This window comes from Pyrgilauda ruficollis, unplaced genomic scaffold (genome assembly GCF_017590135.1).
Source record: "Pyrgilauda ruficollis isolate IOZ18807 unplaced genomic scaffold, ASM1759013v1 scaffold83, whole genome shotgun sequence".
NCBI classification, from domain to species: domain Eukaryota; kingdom Metazoa; phylum Chordata; class Aves; order Passeriformes; family Passeridae; genus Pyrgilauda; species Pyrgilauda ruficollis.
In genome coordinates this window covers 1,554,586-1,573,332 of record NW_024530266.1, presented here as the reverse complement: position 1 = coordinate 1,573,332, position 18,747 = coordinate 1,554,586, and the positions used below count along the sequence as shown (strand labels likewise).

At 41.6% G+C, this 18,747-nt stretch overlaps 1 protein-coding gene across 1 annotated transcript in view; it reads right to left on the bottom strand.

The window, feature by feature from the left end:
* The window catches only part of MAP2 (microtubule associated protein 2), a 226,243-nt gene that overhangs the window by 29,340 nt on the left and 178,156 nt on the right, over nt 1-18,747 (bottom strand). The window contains exons 7-13 of the mRNA XM_041487718.1: nt 18,495-18,572; nt 9,319-9,384; nt 4,192-6,761; nt 4,117-4,155; nt 2,955-4,071; nt 2,500-2,706; nt 1,981-2,115 (exon numbers count right to left, since the gene is read on the bottom strand). Of these exons, the coding sequence (XP_041343652.1) occupies nt 1,981-2,115; nt 2,500-2,706; nt 2,955-4,071; nt 4,117-4,155; nt 4,192-6,761; nt 9,319-9,384; nt 18,495-18,572 (4,212 nt within the window). The remainder of the gene's footprint in view (nt 1-1,980; nt 2,116-2,499; nt 2,707-2,954; nt 4,072-4,116; nt 4,156-4,191; nt 6,762-9,318; nt 9,385-18,494; nt 18,573-18,747) is intronic.

Sequence of the window (18,747 nt, the reverse complement as noted above, 5' to 3'; positions counted from 1 at the left end):
TTTTCCAGCAACAATGAGTGTGCTGAAACCTTCTAAGAAACATTTTTGGTCACCTTCTGGCATGGTTTCAGCTCCTCTGCTTTAGAGCTCAAAGTTCAAGCCACATTTCTGAAATTTTTATGATCAGTCTGGGTCCATCATTTTGGTTGCTCTCCACCTCAGGACTTAAATAAGAGAGGACTTTAGTAAGGGAGGTAGTTTTTGTATTAAATTTCTCACTTTGACTAACACATCTGCTTCACTGTGCATTGCAGTGAGGGAGAAAAGCCTCTGAGATTTGCCAAGGCAGCACATGTTTCAGGCACAGGGCAGATTTTATCCAAGCCCATTGCTATGACTCAGTTCTCTTTGGGCTCCTAAAGGTCAGAACAGTTCAGAGCAGGTAGTGGTAGAGTACCTGAGGGCATGACAGCTCTGACCACACAGCTGTAGAACTGCAGAGTTGAGAACACTACAAAGCCAGCGCCTGCTCCCCACCCATGTCCACAGCTTATTGAATCCCCTGGGGCTTTTGAAAGAACATGTCAATTATGGGTTATAACTCCTGAGCTATGAAGCTGTGCTTCAGCAAGAGACAGCAAGAAGAAATGTTTTAACTCTGTTTTAAAATCCCTCCCTTTTGGGTAGTTCTGGTTCAGAGTGCAAGTTAGGACAGCCCAGAAACTGCAAACTGAGGAGGAGCCATCAGTGCAACACAGGGTGGACAGAAGGAGCCTTTCCTTTTATTTCTCCTTAGAGAGGGAAGTAAATGGATGAGATTCTGTCACAGGAGCAAAGGGATGGGATTGTTAGTTCTGGTGTCCCAATGGAACACAGGCAGGATCCAATCCACACTTCCTACAGCAGAGGCATGAGACCAAACCTGCTCTAAACCATCCTCTGACTGCATTTTCACTGCTCAGACCTCCCTGCTGGGGCTGGCCTACATTCACAACAGGAGGGACTGGTGCAAAACTGCAGGGGAATGACTGCCTGGCAACACTTTTGGTATTGCTTTGCTTAACCATATGATGGGTAATGAATCTTCCTGTTAATTTCTAAGCCGTGAGAAGATGCCTGTGCACTTCTGCATTGCTGTGCCTGGTTCTTCTCTTATTAGCCCTAGTTCCAAACAACCACACTACAGTATGTGGCTATGTTACATGACAGAAAACCTGGCCTCTTTTAGCAATATTTTTTAAGATCACAATGAATGTCAAGATGATCATCCTTCCACTTGGAACTCACAGGGACCACGAATAATATGTGAAAATGCTGGAAGAGTTATTTTGGTCCTCTAAATAATGATACACCTATGAAGTCGTAACAGGAATCATTTCTTTCTTCCTTTCATCTTCCTCTACCAAATATTAAGATTTTTTGCTTGGAATGCATTTCGCAGTGTGAGCCCAGATTTCTTCTCTCTCAGCTCCATGCTGTATGTGGCTGGATTCTCCCTGTGGATTTTGACTGTACAGCATAAACATCAGTGACAGATTGGGAATTGTCAATGCAGATAACATCAATAAACAAAATATAAGTCTGAAACACTTCTTATTATGCATGAGAGTAAAAAAGCAGAATAATGGAAATGCATACCATGGTTTAAGTTGCCAACATTTTCCCACCAAAAAAAAAAAGCATAATTTAAAAAAAATTTAAAAATAAACAAAAAAAATCATCCACAAATTAAAGATGAGTAGAGATTCCTAGAACACCACACTCTAAGCACAATGCCAAGTTACAACCACAGCACTTGGAGGCCCAAGCAATGACAAGCATACATGATCATTGCCTCCATCAAACGAACAAACAAATACCAGGAAAGAAAGAAAGAGTAAAAGAAAAATGTACAAAACACTAAAAAAGCAATACTATTTGTGAAGATTGATACTCTTGGAAGAAAAAAAAAAATAGAGAAGCTGCTAGAGCTATGAGATTCACAAAAGAAAATGTCTATGTTTGCCAGCCACATTGCATAACTGAACAGAATGCAGTCACCTGTCTGCTTCCGTTTAACACAGGAGAGATGAGTTGGTCTAGTATATTTGATAGCAGGTTTTAAAATTATTTTCCTGGAGGGAGAGTGGCCCTGAACTTCAGTTTTTTTAGCAAGTTCAGCTTTCTTATACACTGCTATGGACAAAAAGAACACAAAAACACAGAATCAGAAAAAAACCCAGCAAACCATTTCACATGATCATTATGTCAAGTGTCAGGCCCACTGCCCCACAACTCCAACCCAACGCGGTGCTTCTTCTGAGGGGAACAAATCCTATGCTGGAAGAGGGGGAGCACTGGTGCATTACCCAGTAATCAGTGGGGATGTCTACAATGAAACAGGACCAGTGGAGCAGTGAGCCTTGGACATGGCGTCTCACACAGTTGTACAATATCTCATTAGAAAACACTACTGTTAATAATGCCATGGTGCACATAATCTACAACAGAGTAACCAGATAGTACTGTAAAATAGTAAGAAAATTTTAAAAAAAATTGTAATAGGAGTGTGAAATGAACCTTTTTTCCTTCTCACTTCATCTCTGGAGAGTGTGCTAGGTTCCTTTTTAGCTATTTTCCTTTCAGGAGTAGAAATCCTGCCTCTCCCAGTTTTAAAAGGTTTCTCTTTTTTATGCTTATCAAGAGATGATCTTCGCACTTCTCTCTCTGCTTTCTCCTCTTTAGGAACAGTCTCTAACTGTTCAGTCATGATGCTCCTATCATCATCTGTAGGATCAGAGCAAATTACAACAACAAACAAAGATTAGTAACAAATGTTAACAATGCCTCAGAGGAGCAGGGAAAAAAATAGTTGAAGACCGAGCAGATGATTAATTTTAAAAAAGCAAACTATTTTTACCATTTTTCTGAAACATGCTGAGATTACTATTATAACCGTAATAGTTTTGCTTTTCAATCATTATGATTTGGAAGCAAAAATATTCAACAGACAAAACAGAAAGGATAATGCACACCTTGAGTGTCTGCCCAGAGACTGTCCGTGTCCATGATGGAGTCATCAATTGTTGTTTCGTCTTTGTAATCATCACACGTCTCTGTTTTGTAGTTAGTGAGCAGAATTTCTTCTCTCTGGGGCGAAGCAGGAGCCTCTCGGGAGCCTTCCTTGGGCTCAACTTCCACTTCTTCAACATCTAGCTCCTCCTCAGCCTGGGAGTCTCCTGTTTCAATGTCTTCCTGCTGAGTAGCAGCGAATCGCACGCTGTGAGAAGCAGATTCACCCTCATCAACTGTTGTCTGCACCACGGTGATAAAGTCATCCTCCACTGTCACCACTGATTCAATAATGCCTTTCAGCTCAGGCAGGGCTTCTGGGCTACCCTTGGCTCCCATTTCTTCTGCAGCAGGCTCGCCAAACTCTGGGGGCATTTCTGATACAAGATGCTGTTTATCCTCTTCTTTTGCTTCTTGCCCTGCTTCCACCTCCTCTTCCTCATATTCTTCCTCTTTCGGGGCCCCAGCTGCCAGTTCACATGGCAGCAGCTTTTGGGTTTCTGTAGGTTTCACAGCCCTGTCAAGAGCCTCTTGAACTCCTTCTACAAGCTGTGGTATGCTCTCCATCTGAATCTCAGCAGGCTCCTCCTGGAGAGGCTCAGCTTTTGGAAAGAGGAGCTCCACAGAAGTCCCCTTAGCTGGTACCTGTGTAGGCATCTCTTCCCCAGACACGGGAGGTTTTGGAGGTTCTGCTTTGATATCCTCTGGTTTCACAGATTCTCCATTCAAACTTTCTTGAGCTTGATCATGTTCTCCACTAGATTCATAAGATTCCTCCTTATCAACTGCCTCTTGATGTACCAGATCTGGCTTAGTTACTTTTTCCTTAATTTCTATTTCTGACAGTTTGCTGCTGTCCTTTGCATAACTAGGTTCAGTCTTGGAAAGTACATCTGCATCCTTTGCTTCTTTGGAGAAGATGGTCTCCTCTTTCTGCTGAGTGTCTTTGGGTTCAGGCTCTGCTTTTTTAAGAGAAGCTTGGTCCTTCCCTAATGGAAGAGAAACAGCCTCACTGATCTTAGTGTCTAACTTACTCTGATATTCTTGGTCAGCTCTCCTTGCGGCTACCTCCATATCGTGCTTAATAGCGTTGTAATCTGGTTTAACTGGAGCTTCTATATCAGCTATTTCAGCTATTTCATGAACAACACTAAGAGTCTTCTCCTTCTCCAACAACAAACAAATAGAATCCTTTTCTACTGCTATCTCTGAAGCAGAAATTCTGTCATACATTGTATCGGCAGGTAAATGAACTTTACTAGCCACGCTTTCTTCTTTCCTTTCTAACACTCCCTCAGCTCTTGTCTTCTCTTGTTCTGCTCCTTTAATGGGACAGACCTCTTTAGAGTCAACTTGATCTTCACTTTTTTCTAGCACAGTATCCAGTTTCTCCTTTTTCTCCTCCTCAAAGTCCCTCACCAGAGTGGACTCGCCATGCTGACCTAAAGCTCTTTCACTGAGGAAGTCTTCTTTTGATTTTTCAGCAGCTGCCAGCTTCACTTCTATTAAAGACAAGTCAGGAGCAAGGCCACGTCTCAGTTTTTCGTCTGTGCCTTCGTAGAAGGGACAGGTTTCACTTGTTAAATTCTCACTGTCCTGAACTGGAGAAGGGAGAGGTACTGTGTACTTATTGAAAACACAGTAGCCCAAGTCCTCCAGCTGACTTTCAGCTTTCAGAATTACATGGTTTTCATTTGTCACAGGTGGCAGGGCTGTGCTGCTGTCTTCCACAACAGTGTCAGAAGGAACTGGCTTCTTCTGTGCCACCTCAGCATCTGCACTCACAGAGGCTAATCTAGATCTTGTCCCTGCCAAGTCTAACATTTCAGGCAGGTCAGGAGCCAGGACAGCCCCATTTTTGTAGTAATCTTTGGCTTGGAAAGATGGTTCAGCCAAGGTCTCAGGCTGGACTTTTTCTTCTGCCATCACTTTTTCTTCTTCTGTGTGCTCATCTTCCTCTCTGCTTTCAATGGGGAAGCAGGGGGCCTTCTCCAATGCTGGTGTGGTTGCTGGCAAGTAGTCATCACCTTCATCCATACTTCCACTAGTGTTAGTCAGAATATCTGAAGCGAGGGGAGAAAGATCATGTGCACGACCAAAACTAAATCCTAGGGCTATTGAATCCAGACAGGACATGGGCAAGTTAATAGACATACTTCTCTGTTCAATTGCAGATCTCCCCCCAAGTCCCAAGCTCCTGCTCAGAGTTAGGTCATCTTTATTTTTACTGTGGAGTTCTCTCTTGTCCCCATAGACTTTGGGGTCAATAGTGAACATTCTTTCTGTTGGAGAACTGGGTTCTTCAGATGTGTCTGGTGTATAGCCCTGAGCCAGGGTACTGTACCCCATTTCACGAGCATGCACATTCTGCTGCTGATTTAATTCTGTCTGTAATTCTTCCTCTTCCTCCTCCTCTTCATCTTCAGGTATTAGAGGACCTCTCTGATAAGGCTCATATTTACTCTCTTTAGTGTCACTTAGCTCATAGTAATCACTGCTTTGTTTCAGACCATCTGCTTTGAAGGCTTCCTCTTTCAGAGCAGAGGTTTCAAAATACTTTGACATTCCTGACTGATCCTCCTCTTCCTTCATTTGATGAGGAGCTGCAAGACTTGTCTTATCCTCAGTATCTTTTTTAACATCTTTCTCTAGAAAAGCTTCCAGAGTAGGAGTCTTCTCAGTGGTTAAAGCTGGTGCCTCAGGGGCTTTCTCTGTTACTCTGGATAACTGAGCAGTATCAGGGTGCTCTGCTGTTTTCTCAAGGGTCAGTTCATGGCCTAACTTAGCTGGGGGTACCTGTGTGCTTTGCTGCACCTCCTTTTTCACATCTGCTGCTACTGAGAGCCCACTTTGGTCCGTTTCTTTTTCTTCTTTGACAGTATCAGGTGACTTTTTAGCTTCACCATCCTTCTGAAAGTCTGTTTTGTCTGGGGAAAGTGTCTTAACTTCTGATTTTGCGGTAATTTTACCAACATCTAATATTTGATCCTCCCCTTTATCATAAAAGTTGAACCTTTCTTCCTCGTCACTCTCATCCTTAGTCATGTCCTTTTCCTCTCCCCATGGAGGGATTTTTGGGGTGCTTGGAGTTTTCAATCCATCTACAGTTACTGCTGAGACTTCTTGGAGAGATAATGTCCTGTCTCTGTGGATCTGTTCATCCTTACTGAGATCTTTGGCAAACAGTTGATCAGTAGGTTCCTGATGTGGTTTGAAACTGTCTTTTAGTGAAAGCTCCTGGGGGAGAGCAGGAGATGGGCCTGAAGGAAGTTCACTTTTGGCTGCTTCTGCCTTGGGTTCTTCTAGCAATAGAGAACTTTCACCATGGCTGATGGCACCACCTTGGATATCTCTGAGGTTGTCTTGAAACTTGATAGCCGTAGCTTGGTTGGTTGATGAGGGCACACCTGCAGTCCTTTCTTCCGCCCTGCTCACTTCAGGCAGCTGAGATGACAAGTGCTCTTGTTCTTGAGGAGCAGGAGGCTTAGCAGCAGGTTCTGCAAAACTGGCTTCCCCTTTCTTCTGTGAATCAGTTTTCAAGATCCACTCTGATGGAGGTGAAAGCATTTTTTCTTTGTCTTTGCTCTCTGAATCCTTTTTATCTGCAGCCTCTGTTTTTGCTGACTGTGGAACTAAGGCATCATATTTAGGTTGCTCAACAGTCTTACTGTCCTTCCCAGATTCACGTTGCTTTGTGTCTAATGGTTCTGCTGCAAAAGGGCACGTGCCCTCCTGGACACGGAATTCCATCTTCGTGGCTGCAAGTAAATCTGAAGTAATTTGTTTGGGTTTTATAGCAAAATTATTTAAAGCACTTACAGGCAGGCAGTCACGTAGCCTACAACATTTTAATATGAATGATGGAATGGAAAGGGAGAAAGATGTGAGCATGCAGCAAGGCATCCACCTAGAAATCTGCTTTAAAGTGTTAAATACTAGTTTTCTTTCAATATATAAGGTTTTCTATGAAAAATGTGAGTTGTACTTGTATAAATGTGAGCACTGAAATGAGATGATTTCATGTAAATTCATTGTCTTCATGATTGGTATAAAACAGCAAAATCACAAATAACCTCACTTCATTAGAAGCTTTGCTGGACTCTGTAGCTTATGTTAGTTTTGTGTTGGTGAAGTCTGCAACTTCAAAGTAACCACTGGTACCTTTGTGTGTTGCTGATATTTAAAACATACACGGTAATCCATTTCTATGCATTTTTATACATTGTTGTTCTACATGCAGCCTAAACTAATGCTAAGATAATGCTATGATAATACTAAGATAATGCCTGCAAAGGGTTTTGCAAGTCTCAGAAGAGGCTGTTTTTTTAACTGTATCAACTTAAAACACTTGCTCTTTGCCAAATGACCAAAATCTCACGGCTGTCACCAAACCAGCATGTGGAAATCAGCAACAGACCTATTAATACTCCCAGATCTTGAAGGTCTGGTCTTCAAAATGGTCAGTCACCTACAGCTGCAGCTGAAGTCAAAGAATACTTGGCATGTTTCTGTGAGACTAGATCAGATGCTAATTAAGTTAATTTGAAACTAAAAAGGCTACTCTCATACTCTGCCACTTTATTTTCAAAGGGTAATACCTAGTTAAGTTTTGTTTTAATACTCACTCCGTTAATCATTAATAGCTTGATCTTTTTTTAATGTCCTGTGGAAGATAATGATTCCTATCTCCTTGAACTCTTCCTATAATGGAAAATATGAAGAGAATGACTGCAGAATATTGCATATCTTTCTCCACTAATCTGTAAAACAGGTTTTTTAAGTTTTTTCTAAAGCTTGTTACAACTAGCATTGGGCCAATTCTGTTTCTTCAGATCTGTAGTTCATGGAGGCATCTTTTTCTCTGATGAATCTGACTGTTCTTAGAACAATTAGTATCGAAGTATTGCTCATTATTTAAATATTTGCATATGTTGATACTGAGTAAAAAAAACAACTGACATTCTAAAATCTACAGGTAACCAAACTAGGAATCTACACCTACAGTAATTTTGCTCCTGTATGTTCTTACATATGGTGACTGACTTGCAATCCCCATGAAGTAAAAAGCATGGCCACTGGGCTGATGTCATCCTCGTTTCACAGCAATTAAATAGCTAGACACTGCTTTTCTCTATGTATCCTACTGTGTCTCTTCCTGTGGTGCAAACAAACAGTACCAATGGCATCAAAGCAATTCTGACTGCCAAATGAATCCAGTGTTCTTCAGCTGGGTCATTCAGAACACAAGCCTCCTAAATGCAGCATTCCTTAGCCAGGTAGGGAGTGGGTACGTCACTACTCCACACAAGGGGTCTTAGCACCTTGTTCCACTGGCTGAAGAGAAATACCACTAAAACAAAAATACTGAAGCCTAGTTTTTATGTACTGGAAAATGACTGCAGTAAACATTTTGTTCAGGGATTAAGTCTAAACACCTAGTGCACCCAGTCCTAACCTTCACTTTGAAGGCAAACATCCCAGTGGAAGTGATGGAGATTTTGCCTAAGAAGGGCACTCCAGCAGGGTTAAACATTTGTAATAAAGTGGCACACGCAAAAAATAAGAGTTCTGGCAATGACTGAGGATAGGAGGGGTGGATTGCAATGGATGACAAGGGTATGATATAAGAAGCAATAGCTTTAAGGAAGCTAAACCAGAATGCATTGAAGCACACACAAAAAAACCAAACCAACCAAACAAAAATCCTGCAGACTGCAAATGAAAACATTTCTACAGTTTAAGCATCTTTATGTCATAGTCAAAGGCGGCAAATCTGCTGTTTGAAAGAAATGCAGATGAACCTCTGCACCAAAAAGAAAAAAAATACATAGATTAGCAATGTGACTGGCAAACACATCTGAGATGGGGAAAAAAGGCTTACACAGAGGAATAAGCTTAGCTGCAAAGCAATATTTTATCATGGCAAAGTAAAAAACTCAGGAATCAGCCGCAGCGGTGGGAAACCATGTTGTCATACAGCACCTACACAATCAAATTATCCACTACACACTCTTCAAGCATAATAACAAGAGCAGTCATACTAATAAATGGGAAAAACAGAAAATGAAGCAGGCTTGGAAAGCACTGGAGAAAGCTGGAGAAGGATTTGCTGGCAGCAAACACATGCAAACTTAAGGAGGACACACCTTCCTCAGCCAAGGAAGAGGGTGTGTCTTTCACGAGTGCTCCCACAAAGGTCACACTCTCCCTGCTGGATGCCACATTTGGCACTTTTTCTTCATGACACACTGAACCAGAATCCAAGTGACCCTCACAGAGGGCCTTTGCCTAGTCCAAAGGCTTAAGGGGCCTGTGGTCTTTCCCCACTTTCTTCCCAGGAAAGAGCAGCAGGTTTCACTTCCACAGCCATCAGACTCTTTACTGGTACTTCTTCTTGAAGATGGAAAAAACAGGGCACATCCCCACCAACAGTAAACTCCAAGCACACAGCTGAACAGGACTGCTTTTACATAACCCTTCCAGGACTGCATTTACATAACCCTTTCAGCTCAATATTTTCAATGTAAGTCTGTAAAGAACTGCCAGCACCCAGTTCATTTTAGCCACCACGAAACTGAATTTTCCTTATGGAAAAAATCAAACCAAAAGCCTGCCTCCCCCCACACAAGCATGTTTATGCCACAAGATGAGAGCTGATAGTATTTTACAGGCATACCTCTCCCAAGGATGACAGTGGGTCAAAGAGTCTTTGGAAATGGAGATAGAATGGAATGATGGATGGCTCTGACAACACTAATGCATCAATGAGCTCAAAGTACACTGATATTTTTCTACTAAATGTGCTGTTTAGTCCAGTACAAGACATGCAACTGAGGTGGAGGAAGGTATGAGGCATTGATTTCTTTCCACTGACCTTGGTAATACAGACTGCTGAATGCCAGCAAGTCAATCTACTGTATGAATCCTGAATTTGGCAAAATACTGAGAACCTTCATAGTCATAACAGGCCTTATGCATGGCTAATGATTAATGGTTTTTGCAAGATTTCTGCCAAGTTTCCTACACTGAATGGGTTTATAAACGATTTCTTCCTTATGCTGTCTGACACCTGAAATCAATATGTGAAAATCACTATTTTAACATAAGGACTCTTCATTTTCTTTGCTGTTTCCCCACTTACCCCCAGGCTCCTCACCATCAATTAAGACAAAGAAACCAATGAATGCAGTGTAACTATTTGTTCATCCAAATTTCTAAACCATTCCACTCAGCCTATAGGCTGTTAGGATCAGTATAGTAGAATCAAGAACAGTCTTTGCTTGTGCCATGACAGAAGAATTATTAGAAAATTCTCCATTTCAGGCTTGTACTCCTGCCACTGCTACTCAGACAAAAATGACTATGCACTATTAGTAGTCTCTATGGTAATAAGGATTAAGTGTGAATCCTGTGATTCAGCAATGTACTCAAGGAGCTGACCAGCAGCCATGCTGCAGGCAACCTGATGACATCCCTGAGTTTAAAATGTCTCACGATGAAGTACTTTGCTGAACCAGGCCTAGAACAAAGCATTTTCAAATCTCAAAGTGGCTGCATCCATCCTCTTGGAATTACAAGGGCTTTGTTTTTCTCCTGAGACTGACCCAGTGAAAACCAGACAATCAATCATCTGTTTCAGCTATGGCCTTAAAACAGTGATTTAAGGAACATTAACACTATTTGAGGCTGAGAAAACATCACTAGGTAAAGAACAACACATTATTAATAACATAAAATAATTAAGGTTAGATACTCTATCTTATATGAAAAGAAGCCAGAAGATTCAGAATCAGACCCTGACCAATGCCTGAGCATTGCAGAAGTATTTGCATGGTGGCAGATTGTAAAAGCAGCCTTGCAGGACAACAGGTCTCCAGCTACAAGAGACCCTGACTTGAATAACTTGCTTTACTTTTCTTTTTCTGATTTTATATACTTTTGTATGTGCAGACCTCTCAATTAAAAAATGCTAAGGAAAGCCTTTTATTTTACTCTGAGCAATACTCCTTCATTTCCTGGAACACTTTACACAAAGCCACATGAATAAAAATAATTACCCTAACTAAAAAGTTTTCCTTGAATTAACAAAAGAATCATATAGCCTCTCCTTGTGCAGCAGACTCTTATGCCAAACAGACTGCTGGCCAGCAAGGACAGCTGTTTCACACAATAGTCTCAGTTGGAAGGGCAGGAAGGATCCTTCACACACAGAAGGATCATCAAGTCCAACTCTCAAGTGACCAACCCATAGAGGGATTGAATCTTGGCATTTTAGCACCATGCTCTCACCAGCTGAGAGGATCTCAGGGTCTCATAATGCCTATCTTTCCACTCATGATCCAGCTTATCTGCCTTTTTTCTCCTCCACATAGATGTTCTGAGATCTTACACTCTCACCAGAGGCAGATGATATGACTGGAAAGGAAGCTGCCCATGAACTGATCAGGCTGTAATGTACAGCTGTAGGCACACAGCTAAGTAAGGCTACCCCTATGATATTTCTATCTCCCTACCTTCAGTTAGATATGCTGACATGAACAATCTTCAATTATTAGTGCTGATCTCTTACTGATGCTGTTACAGTATTAGGCTGATAATTCTGCAATTATCCTGTTAATTCTGAACAATTCTGGCTTTCTTAAAATGAGCTAGTGACCAGTTTCAGGGGGACAGCTCCATCCTCCTGAGACACAAACCTTTAGAGGATCCAGTACTATTTTTGGCTTCAGCTCCCAAGACTGAGTGCTGTGAAATGAAACTTCAACTATTTCACTTTTGAAAAGTCAGCTGTTCTGTTAGTCAGTGAAGAAGATTCTCCCTTGATTTTACTTTTACATAACCCCTACTGATAAAGTACTACTTACTGATGTGCTCAGGTCATACAAACAGGAGGTACACAGAGGCTTTTTTTCCCCTCTGTGTTTGCAGTCAGCTGGCACAATGCAAATGGAGTGTGTCCACAAAACAACTGGAAATCAAACATGACCCAGTATGGCCCGAAATTATCTGTGTACACGGGGGTAAAACTTTACCTGTTGGAGAACTAAAGTCCTTCCAGGCTATCTTTGGTATGGACATATTTTCCCCCATCGTGTAAACAACTGACTTACTTTCAGTAACAATATTGTGGCCTACCCTGTGTACTGTTCTTGGCAGTATTCTCTGGCACAAAGAAAAAATCAGCTCCCAGATCTTTTAGCTAACTGCCCCTTTTACTTCTGCTCTAAGCCAGGCCTGAAAAACAAGATCCCTGATTTAAGTGGGAGCCATGGTTACACTGACTTCAAAGCTACAGAGACATGGAGAGACTCTTGGAGGGGCTTCACTTCCATCTGGGGAAAAACACAACCAGGTTTCCCTCCCCAGAAGGCAGCAACGCCAGGCACATAAAGAATGGAATGGATGGCAGGTGAGTAGAGGGGAAGAGGAACCAAATGGGACCATGCTCAGTTCACCTTCATCATGGCCCAACAAGACCTCTGTGCTCTTCACTGTGGCACTGGGGTGTGTACTAGAGCCAGTCCACTGTGAGCTGAACAAAGGGTGTTCATTGTACTCCTCATGTGAATTGCAGAGCTCCTCCTTGGGCACAGACACTGAAATGGAGGGGGCCAGGTGCCACTCCCTGCTGGCAGCAGGCCCACAGCCAGGGCAGTGCTGGAGCAGCCCCACCTTATCCTCCACCCCTGCATTTACGAACACACACAGACAAAGGCTGCAGGACAGACAGACACACACACCGGAAAAATAAAGCAGGATGGACACATGCTCTAGCACCACCAGCCACTATGTCATGCTGGAGTGGGTGACACCAGCCAGGCTATTGGTTAATGCAGGATGGAGGAATGAGGCAGTTGTGCATTTTAACACGTGGAGCATGTACCTGGCCCTTTCTACTGGGTTTACCAACATCAGAAACCAATCCTAGGAGCAAGTGAATTTCAAAAATACACACTAATTGCTTAGAAGAACACATGCTGTGCACAAATCACATCTCACAACTCACACTATACTCATATTACACACCTGACTGACTGTATTAAAAACCTCTGAAGCATCCTGACACAGCTGTATTCCTCATAGTCATCAGATTTAGTACTTAAAAGTGTAAAATTTAAAAAAAAATCTTTAATTAAAAAGCAAACCAGTTTACATTTTGGCCAGGGGTGACTTTATTTTTCATTGTACCTGTTTCAAAATTCCCCACTTTTCTTTTTCCTATAAATAAAGCATTTATACAATAAATATATAATAAATTCCTATAAAAAATAGCATTTAAACAACAAAAAAAACCCTTCCCCAAATAGCTATCTACCTTTTTTTCCCCTGATAAAGGACACAAAGTGCTGCTCACAGCAGTCTCTGTTAGTTCTGTATTTTATGCTGTTGTGTCATGTTTCCATGGGTGAACTAGCTCCCACCTCAGTGTTTGCTAATGCTTTGGAATGACAGGCTTATTCCCATCACTGTAGCCTTGCAGAAAATCACATCACGGGGACTACACCAGCTACTGACAAGTACAGGGAGGGGCAGTTTTTACAAGACAAAGAAAAATAACACTTCCCAATGAAAATGATTGGCCTACCACCTCATCTATACAAGCCGAGGGGAGACTTGAGACCTCCTGCAGGCTGACGAATCCTCTCATCACGAATAAAGCTATGAAAAACTAAACAATTAGTGCTAGAGAAAAGATTTTTTTCAGTCCATTCTCAGTGTATGACATCTGGTAGTTTGATGAACACTGATTCATGGGGTGCCTTAAGCAGCTGCAGCTGTTCCACTGGATTTCCTACCAGCTTCAAGTACAAGTCCATACTTTGTGTCCCTGGTCTTTCTAAAGGCAATTATAACTTACAGGATTTCTCCCAAAGCCCCCAGAACTGTCACTCTTAGATCCAAAACACTGTCAGAAAGCAAGGTTTCAACACAGGCAGTGTAACAGATCTCTTTGTGGGACACCAAAACAAGAGGGCTGAGGAATGCTACCCTAACTGCAGTTACCCAAGCCTTGGAAACTATTTTGATCCAAAACAATCCCATTTATAAGAGCTTTAAGGTTCTTCCTGGCAAACAACAGTAAGTTTTAAGTTTTTTTTCTACAGTACATCATGACAAAACAACATCTGTATCTTTACAAAAAGCTCCTCTGCTTTCTCAAGTAACTGGCAGCAAGTGTCCTGTAATGGCATGGCATGGATTTCTTCTGCCTGGGAAAGGATTGCTGTAGGAGAAACCAATTCCATGGGTCCATGTTTGAGGCTGGCTGGGACCAAAGGCATGCTGTGTGCACAAAGACTCCACATGGAACTCAGTCAGGAGAACTGCATTCACAGTTTCTTTCAGGGAACAAAGAGTGCACAAACCACTGATAATTTGGCTGCTTCTCTTCTGTAGTGGAATCCAACCCCCATATTCAGGGGTTTATGCAATATTAAAAGAGGCAGGTGTGGAAAGAACCTAGCAACCCACTTCTAGCAAGCAGGAAGCTCTGCAGAGCACTGCAGTAGGAAATGCTAAGCACAGCATTGTGCCCAAGCTTCCCATTTTCCCCTAGTACTCAAGAGCCAAAACCAAGGTTTCAGGGAATCATCTCAATCTACTTGCAGTGCAGAACCTGTGGATTTCTTCTCCACAGAAACATCTACAACATTCTGTAACAGATTTGAGAGGGTTCAGAGTTTGCAAAAGGCAGATTACAGGGGGTGAACCCACAGTTCAGGGCATGAGAGACCAGGAATCAACTCCCTCCTAAATCCAAGGTTCAAAACGTCAACCCCCCCCTTCTCAGCAGGGTGCCCTCACACCAGCCCAGGAATTACTGAAGACAAGAGCTGAATGAGCAGAAGCACTTGCCACTTATTCAGCTGGAACTGGGACATGAAGAAAAGAAGGGGAAGGTTGATACGGTCAAGAAGCTGAACACCGAAAAGAAAGATGTGAAGAAGGGGAGGTTCTCCTTCCAGCTGTGGGATTATTTATCCAGGGGCTCTTCAAAAGCAAAATGCATCAACAAGAGTGAAGGTGAAATCCCAGCATTTGTCCATACTGTTGCAAACAAGGCTGAAAATCCCTTCTTTCTAGGCTCTGAACAGACTGTAGGAGAGAAAACAGAGGCCTTGCCTCTGCTCCTTAAAACTGCAGGAACTGACAGCAGTAAAAATGATTAATTAATACACACATTGTGATGGTCCAAAATCACCAGGAGTGCAAAGTCTGCTGCTGTTTGGGGCTGTTACATTTGTGGCTATTTTACAGATTTACATTGGTTTTTTATCAGTTTGAAGAAAGATATTTTCAGAATTAATGCAGATAATTTCATTAACAGGATAATGATGTCTTCTAAGGAGGCTATGCTTTTATTTCAGCAACAAGAGAAATCCATTGTTATTATAGTCCCTTCTAATCTTTTCTGTCTCAATACATGGGAAAATCCCTAATGCACTTTAAAGTCCAAGATTAAAATCACTTCTCACAAAGGCTAATTCTGCCTTACTTTCCTTGTATATTTTGAGAATGCCTTTCAAGAAGTCATTTTCACTGTCAACAGACCCATTTTCACAAAACACTCGATTCTTTTCAGTTTACAAAACATTCTTATTTGGTATATAAAGGCTAACCTGCCTATTTCAAAGTGGAAGACAGTCCATCAGAGGCACCCTTCTTTTCCTTAATGTTTAAAATTTTTTTATATGAAAACATTGTTGACCATCATCAAAAGGCAAAGAGCACAAAAGAAATTAGAATATTACATCAGTCCTGCAAGAGCAGATACAACTGATAAAAGGATTAGAGGGTGCTAGGAAGAATTTAATTTCCTGAACAAAATTATGATATTATAGTTAAAATAAATATAATAATTTTAATAAGGCAAATCAGTTCTCTTACCTTCTGCAGCAGTAAAAAGGGACAGGTTCATTTGAATGTTTTCCTGCAGCCAAATCAAAGAAACCTACATCCAGCCGACTCCTTCCTCTCATGAAATAAACCTGACCCACAAACCTCTCTGTCTTTCCTACCTTTTTTTTTTTTTCTTTTAATTTGTGTTTGCTGCATGGCTGGCCACATCCACCTTTGTCAGTCTACAACAGTGATTTCCTTCCTACATTGACTGAAGAAGTCTCTTGGATTCAAAGCAATGCGACACACACTGACAAGTGCATTAGGAAGAGTTTCTAGGAGAAGGGAAAAAAAAGGTCTGAGGCAGACACACCAAGTGCTCACTTTTTTTGTTCAATTAATTAATAAACTGTATTTTACTAAGCAGAAAGATGGACAATGTAAAGATGCATGAGGATGGATTGCCAGATGATATAGGGAACAGGAGGTTTAAACAAGTACAGTAAAACTGGGTCAAACCCTACTGAGGCAAACTCTTCTGAATGGGAACTTTGCCTGAATAAAATTGACAGGTCTGGCTCACTCAGGTCAGCAAAAACCGAACTTACCCACAGAAAACAAGGACTGTATATCCCAATACAGAGCAGAGCCCAAGATTTTTACTACCATTTTAACTACACTGAACTGACAAAACTGATATTTTTGTAAAAAGTAACATAATAAATTTGTAATGAAATTATTTCCAAGTTCTTTCTGTTGCTTCAAACAACTCTACTATGAGTTCCTGTTTGAGAGCCAGACATAAACAAGAAGCTTCCAGCACAGCTCATTAAAGACTCAGGACATCACTTCTATCCATACTTCCCTTACAAAACAGCCATCTGCTCTTAAAAATGAAGCACTGAATCAAAATCTTACCTTCCCAAGCATTGTCCTTTCAGCCCTTGTAACCACCTCTGCAGGGCAAGTGCTATTACATTAATACAAGTCTACATGCTAGGAAAGAGAAAAGCTACAATGTTCAGTGACTTGCTGAGTCATTTGCACAGCTGGGAGCTGCAGTCTGGCAGTAGATAATAACCTCAAGTTGTAGAGTGTTTTCCACCTTCCTGTGTTAGTACAACTAGCAAAATGCTTTCCATTTGCTGTGGGACCAATCTACAACCTCCTGTCAATTAAACAATGTAAGTATTTTATAAAATCCTAAAATTCATGCAAATATACAGCTGATACAAGCAGCACACAAAGCTAAACTTAAACCTGAGGCTAATGGAAGAACCTTGATATTGGCCTGAAGCAGAAGAACAAGCCTTTTACCATGATATGAAAAATAGTGATAAAGCCCTAGTAACAATTCTAAAAATCTTTGCTAATGCCTTACCAGTTCTCTTTTCAGTTAACGGTTTTGATTGCCATTACCTCTGTGCGATGAGTCTAGGAACTGTTGCATTGTTTTTTAAACACAAAACAGGCAGATTTTTTTATTTAAAAAAACAACAACAAATTACTCAAGTTCTTTATAACTGTTACTAACACACCCAGTAGGCTCTTCCAGTAGAGTGGACTGATAAATGTTGTTGTCAACACAGCCCGTAGTTTCATTGTGTCAAAAATGGCTGCGTGATGGAACATGCCTAATTGCAGTGTCCTCATTAACTGAGTCAGAGTATGCTAGCATGTGAAATAGCAACCATCCACTTGCAAAATTCATAGAGGCTCTGTGTTAAAATACCAACAAAGTTTGTTCAGCAGATGATAGGAAATTATTTTCATGCGCTTATGTAATAAAAGGAAAGAGAAAACGCTGAAAGAAAATCCAAGGAGGAAGTAAATGGAGACATAAAAATGTGACTGACATGAGTTCAACTGACAGTCCCCTGGAGATTCTGAACCCAAATCCTTCCTATCCCCATGATACAGCTCAATTTGAACACACTGCTGTCTCCCTATGCTGCTGGCCTTGATGCAGCAGTTGTCTTCTGCTGAACAAAGCACTCACGCACGCCTACACTGTGGCAGCTTCGCTGGCATTCAGGCCTCTGCTCAACATCAAGGCAACACTTCAGTTCTTTGCTGGAGGAGGTTTCAGCAGGAGGAAAATGCAGTGATCACGGGCTACTGAAACTGAACACTCGTGCAGAACAGAATAGAAATTTGCTTTGTAAGACTAGAATGTGACTGCTTCACTTTGTGTGCAGAACTTCCAATGCATGCAGGCACTGGAGCATGAATTACAGGTCAAGGGCCAAAGAAATGATCCAGCTCTGAATCTCCTTGCTTTCATGCATTTAAGATTCCAAACCAAAAGTCAATGGTAATATTAAACACATCTCAAGAAACAAGCAATGACCTATACTAAATCACAGTTTTGGTGACCACACGGGAACAGCAGTGGATCATATTGCATACAACAGACAAAAAAGTGAGCAACACTATCTCTTTTTCTTTAGCATGGATGTACTTAGCATATCCCTCAGCTACCTCTGTGCATGCATCTACCTCATCCATGCACTGCAACTGGTTTGCAGATGGGGAGTTATTGCTGAGAATGCTTTATTTTTCCACATGAGAAGTATCTCCTTTTTCTGATTCCCCCATCCTTTAGATTGATGTCTCATCCCTCTGCTGCCAGCTCTGCACTGCAATGTCCAGGAGACCCTTACCTTCCTCCAGAACTCCAGTCTGCTCAGAAGCTGGTGATGGAGGTGGGGAAGGAGGCAGGTTGGCTGACTCTTCAACTGCTAGAAATCAAACAGTGAAAATGAGATAGAGTCATTAATTCCAGGAAGACCAATACAAGATGTAAGCTGCAGTCAGCCTGTTCTGCCCAGCTGAGGAATTATCTGATGGGGATTCATGCCTGCCAGATTTTTAGACAGACCCTTACAGAATACATGGACTTTAAGATATTACAAT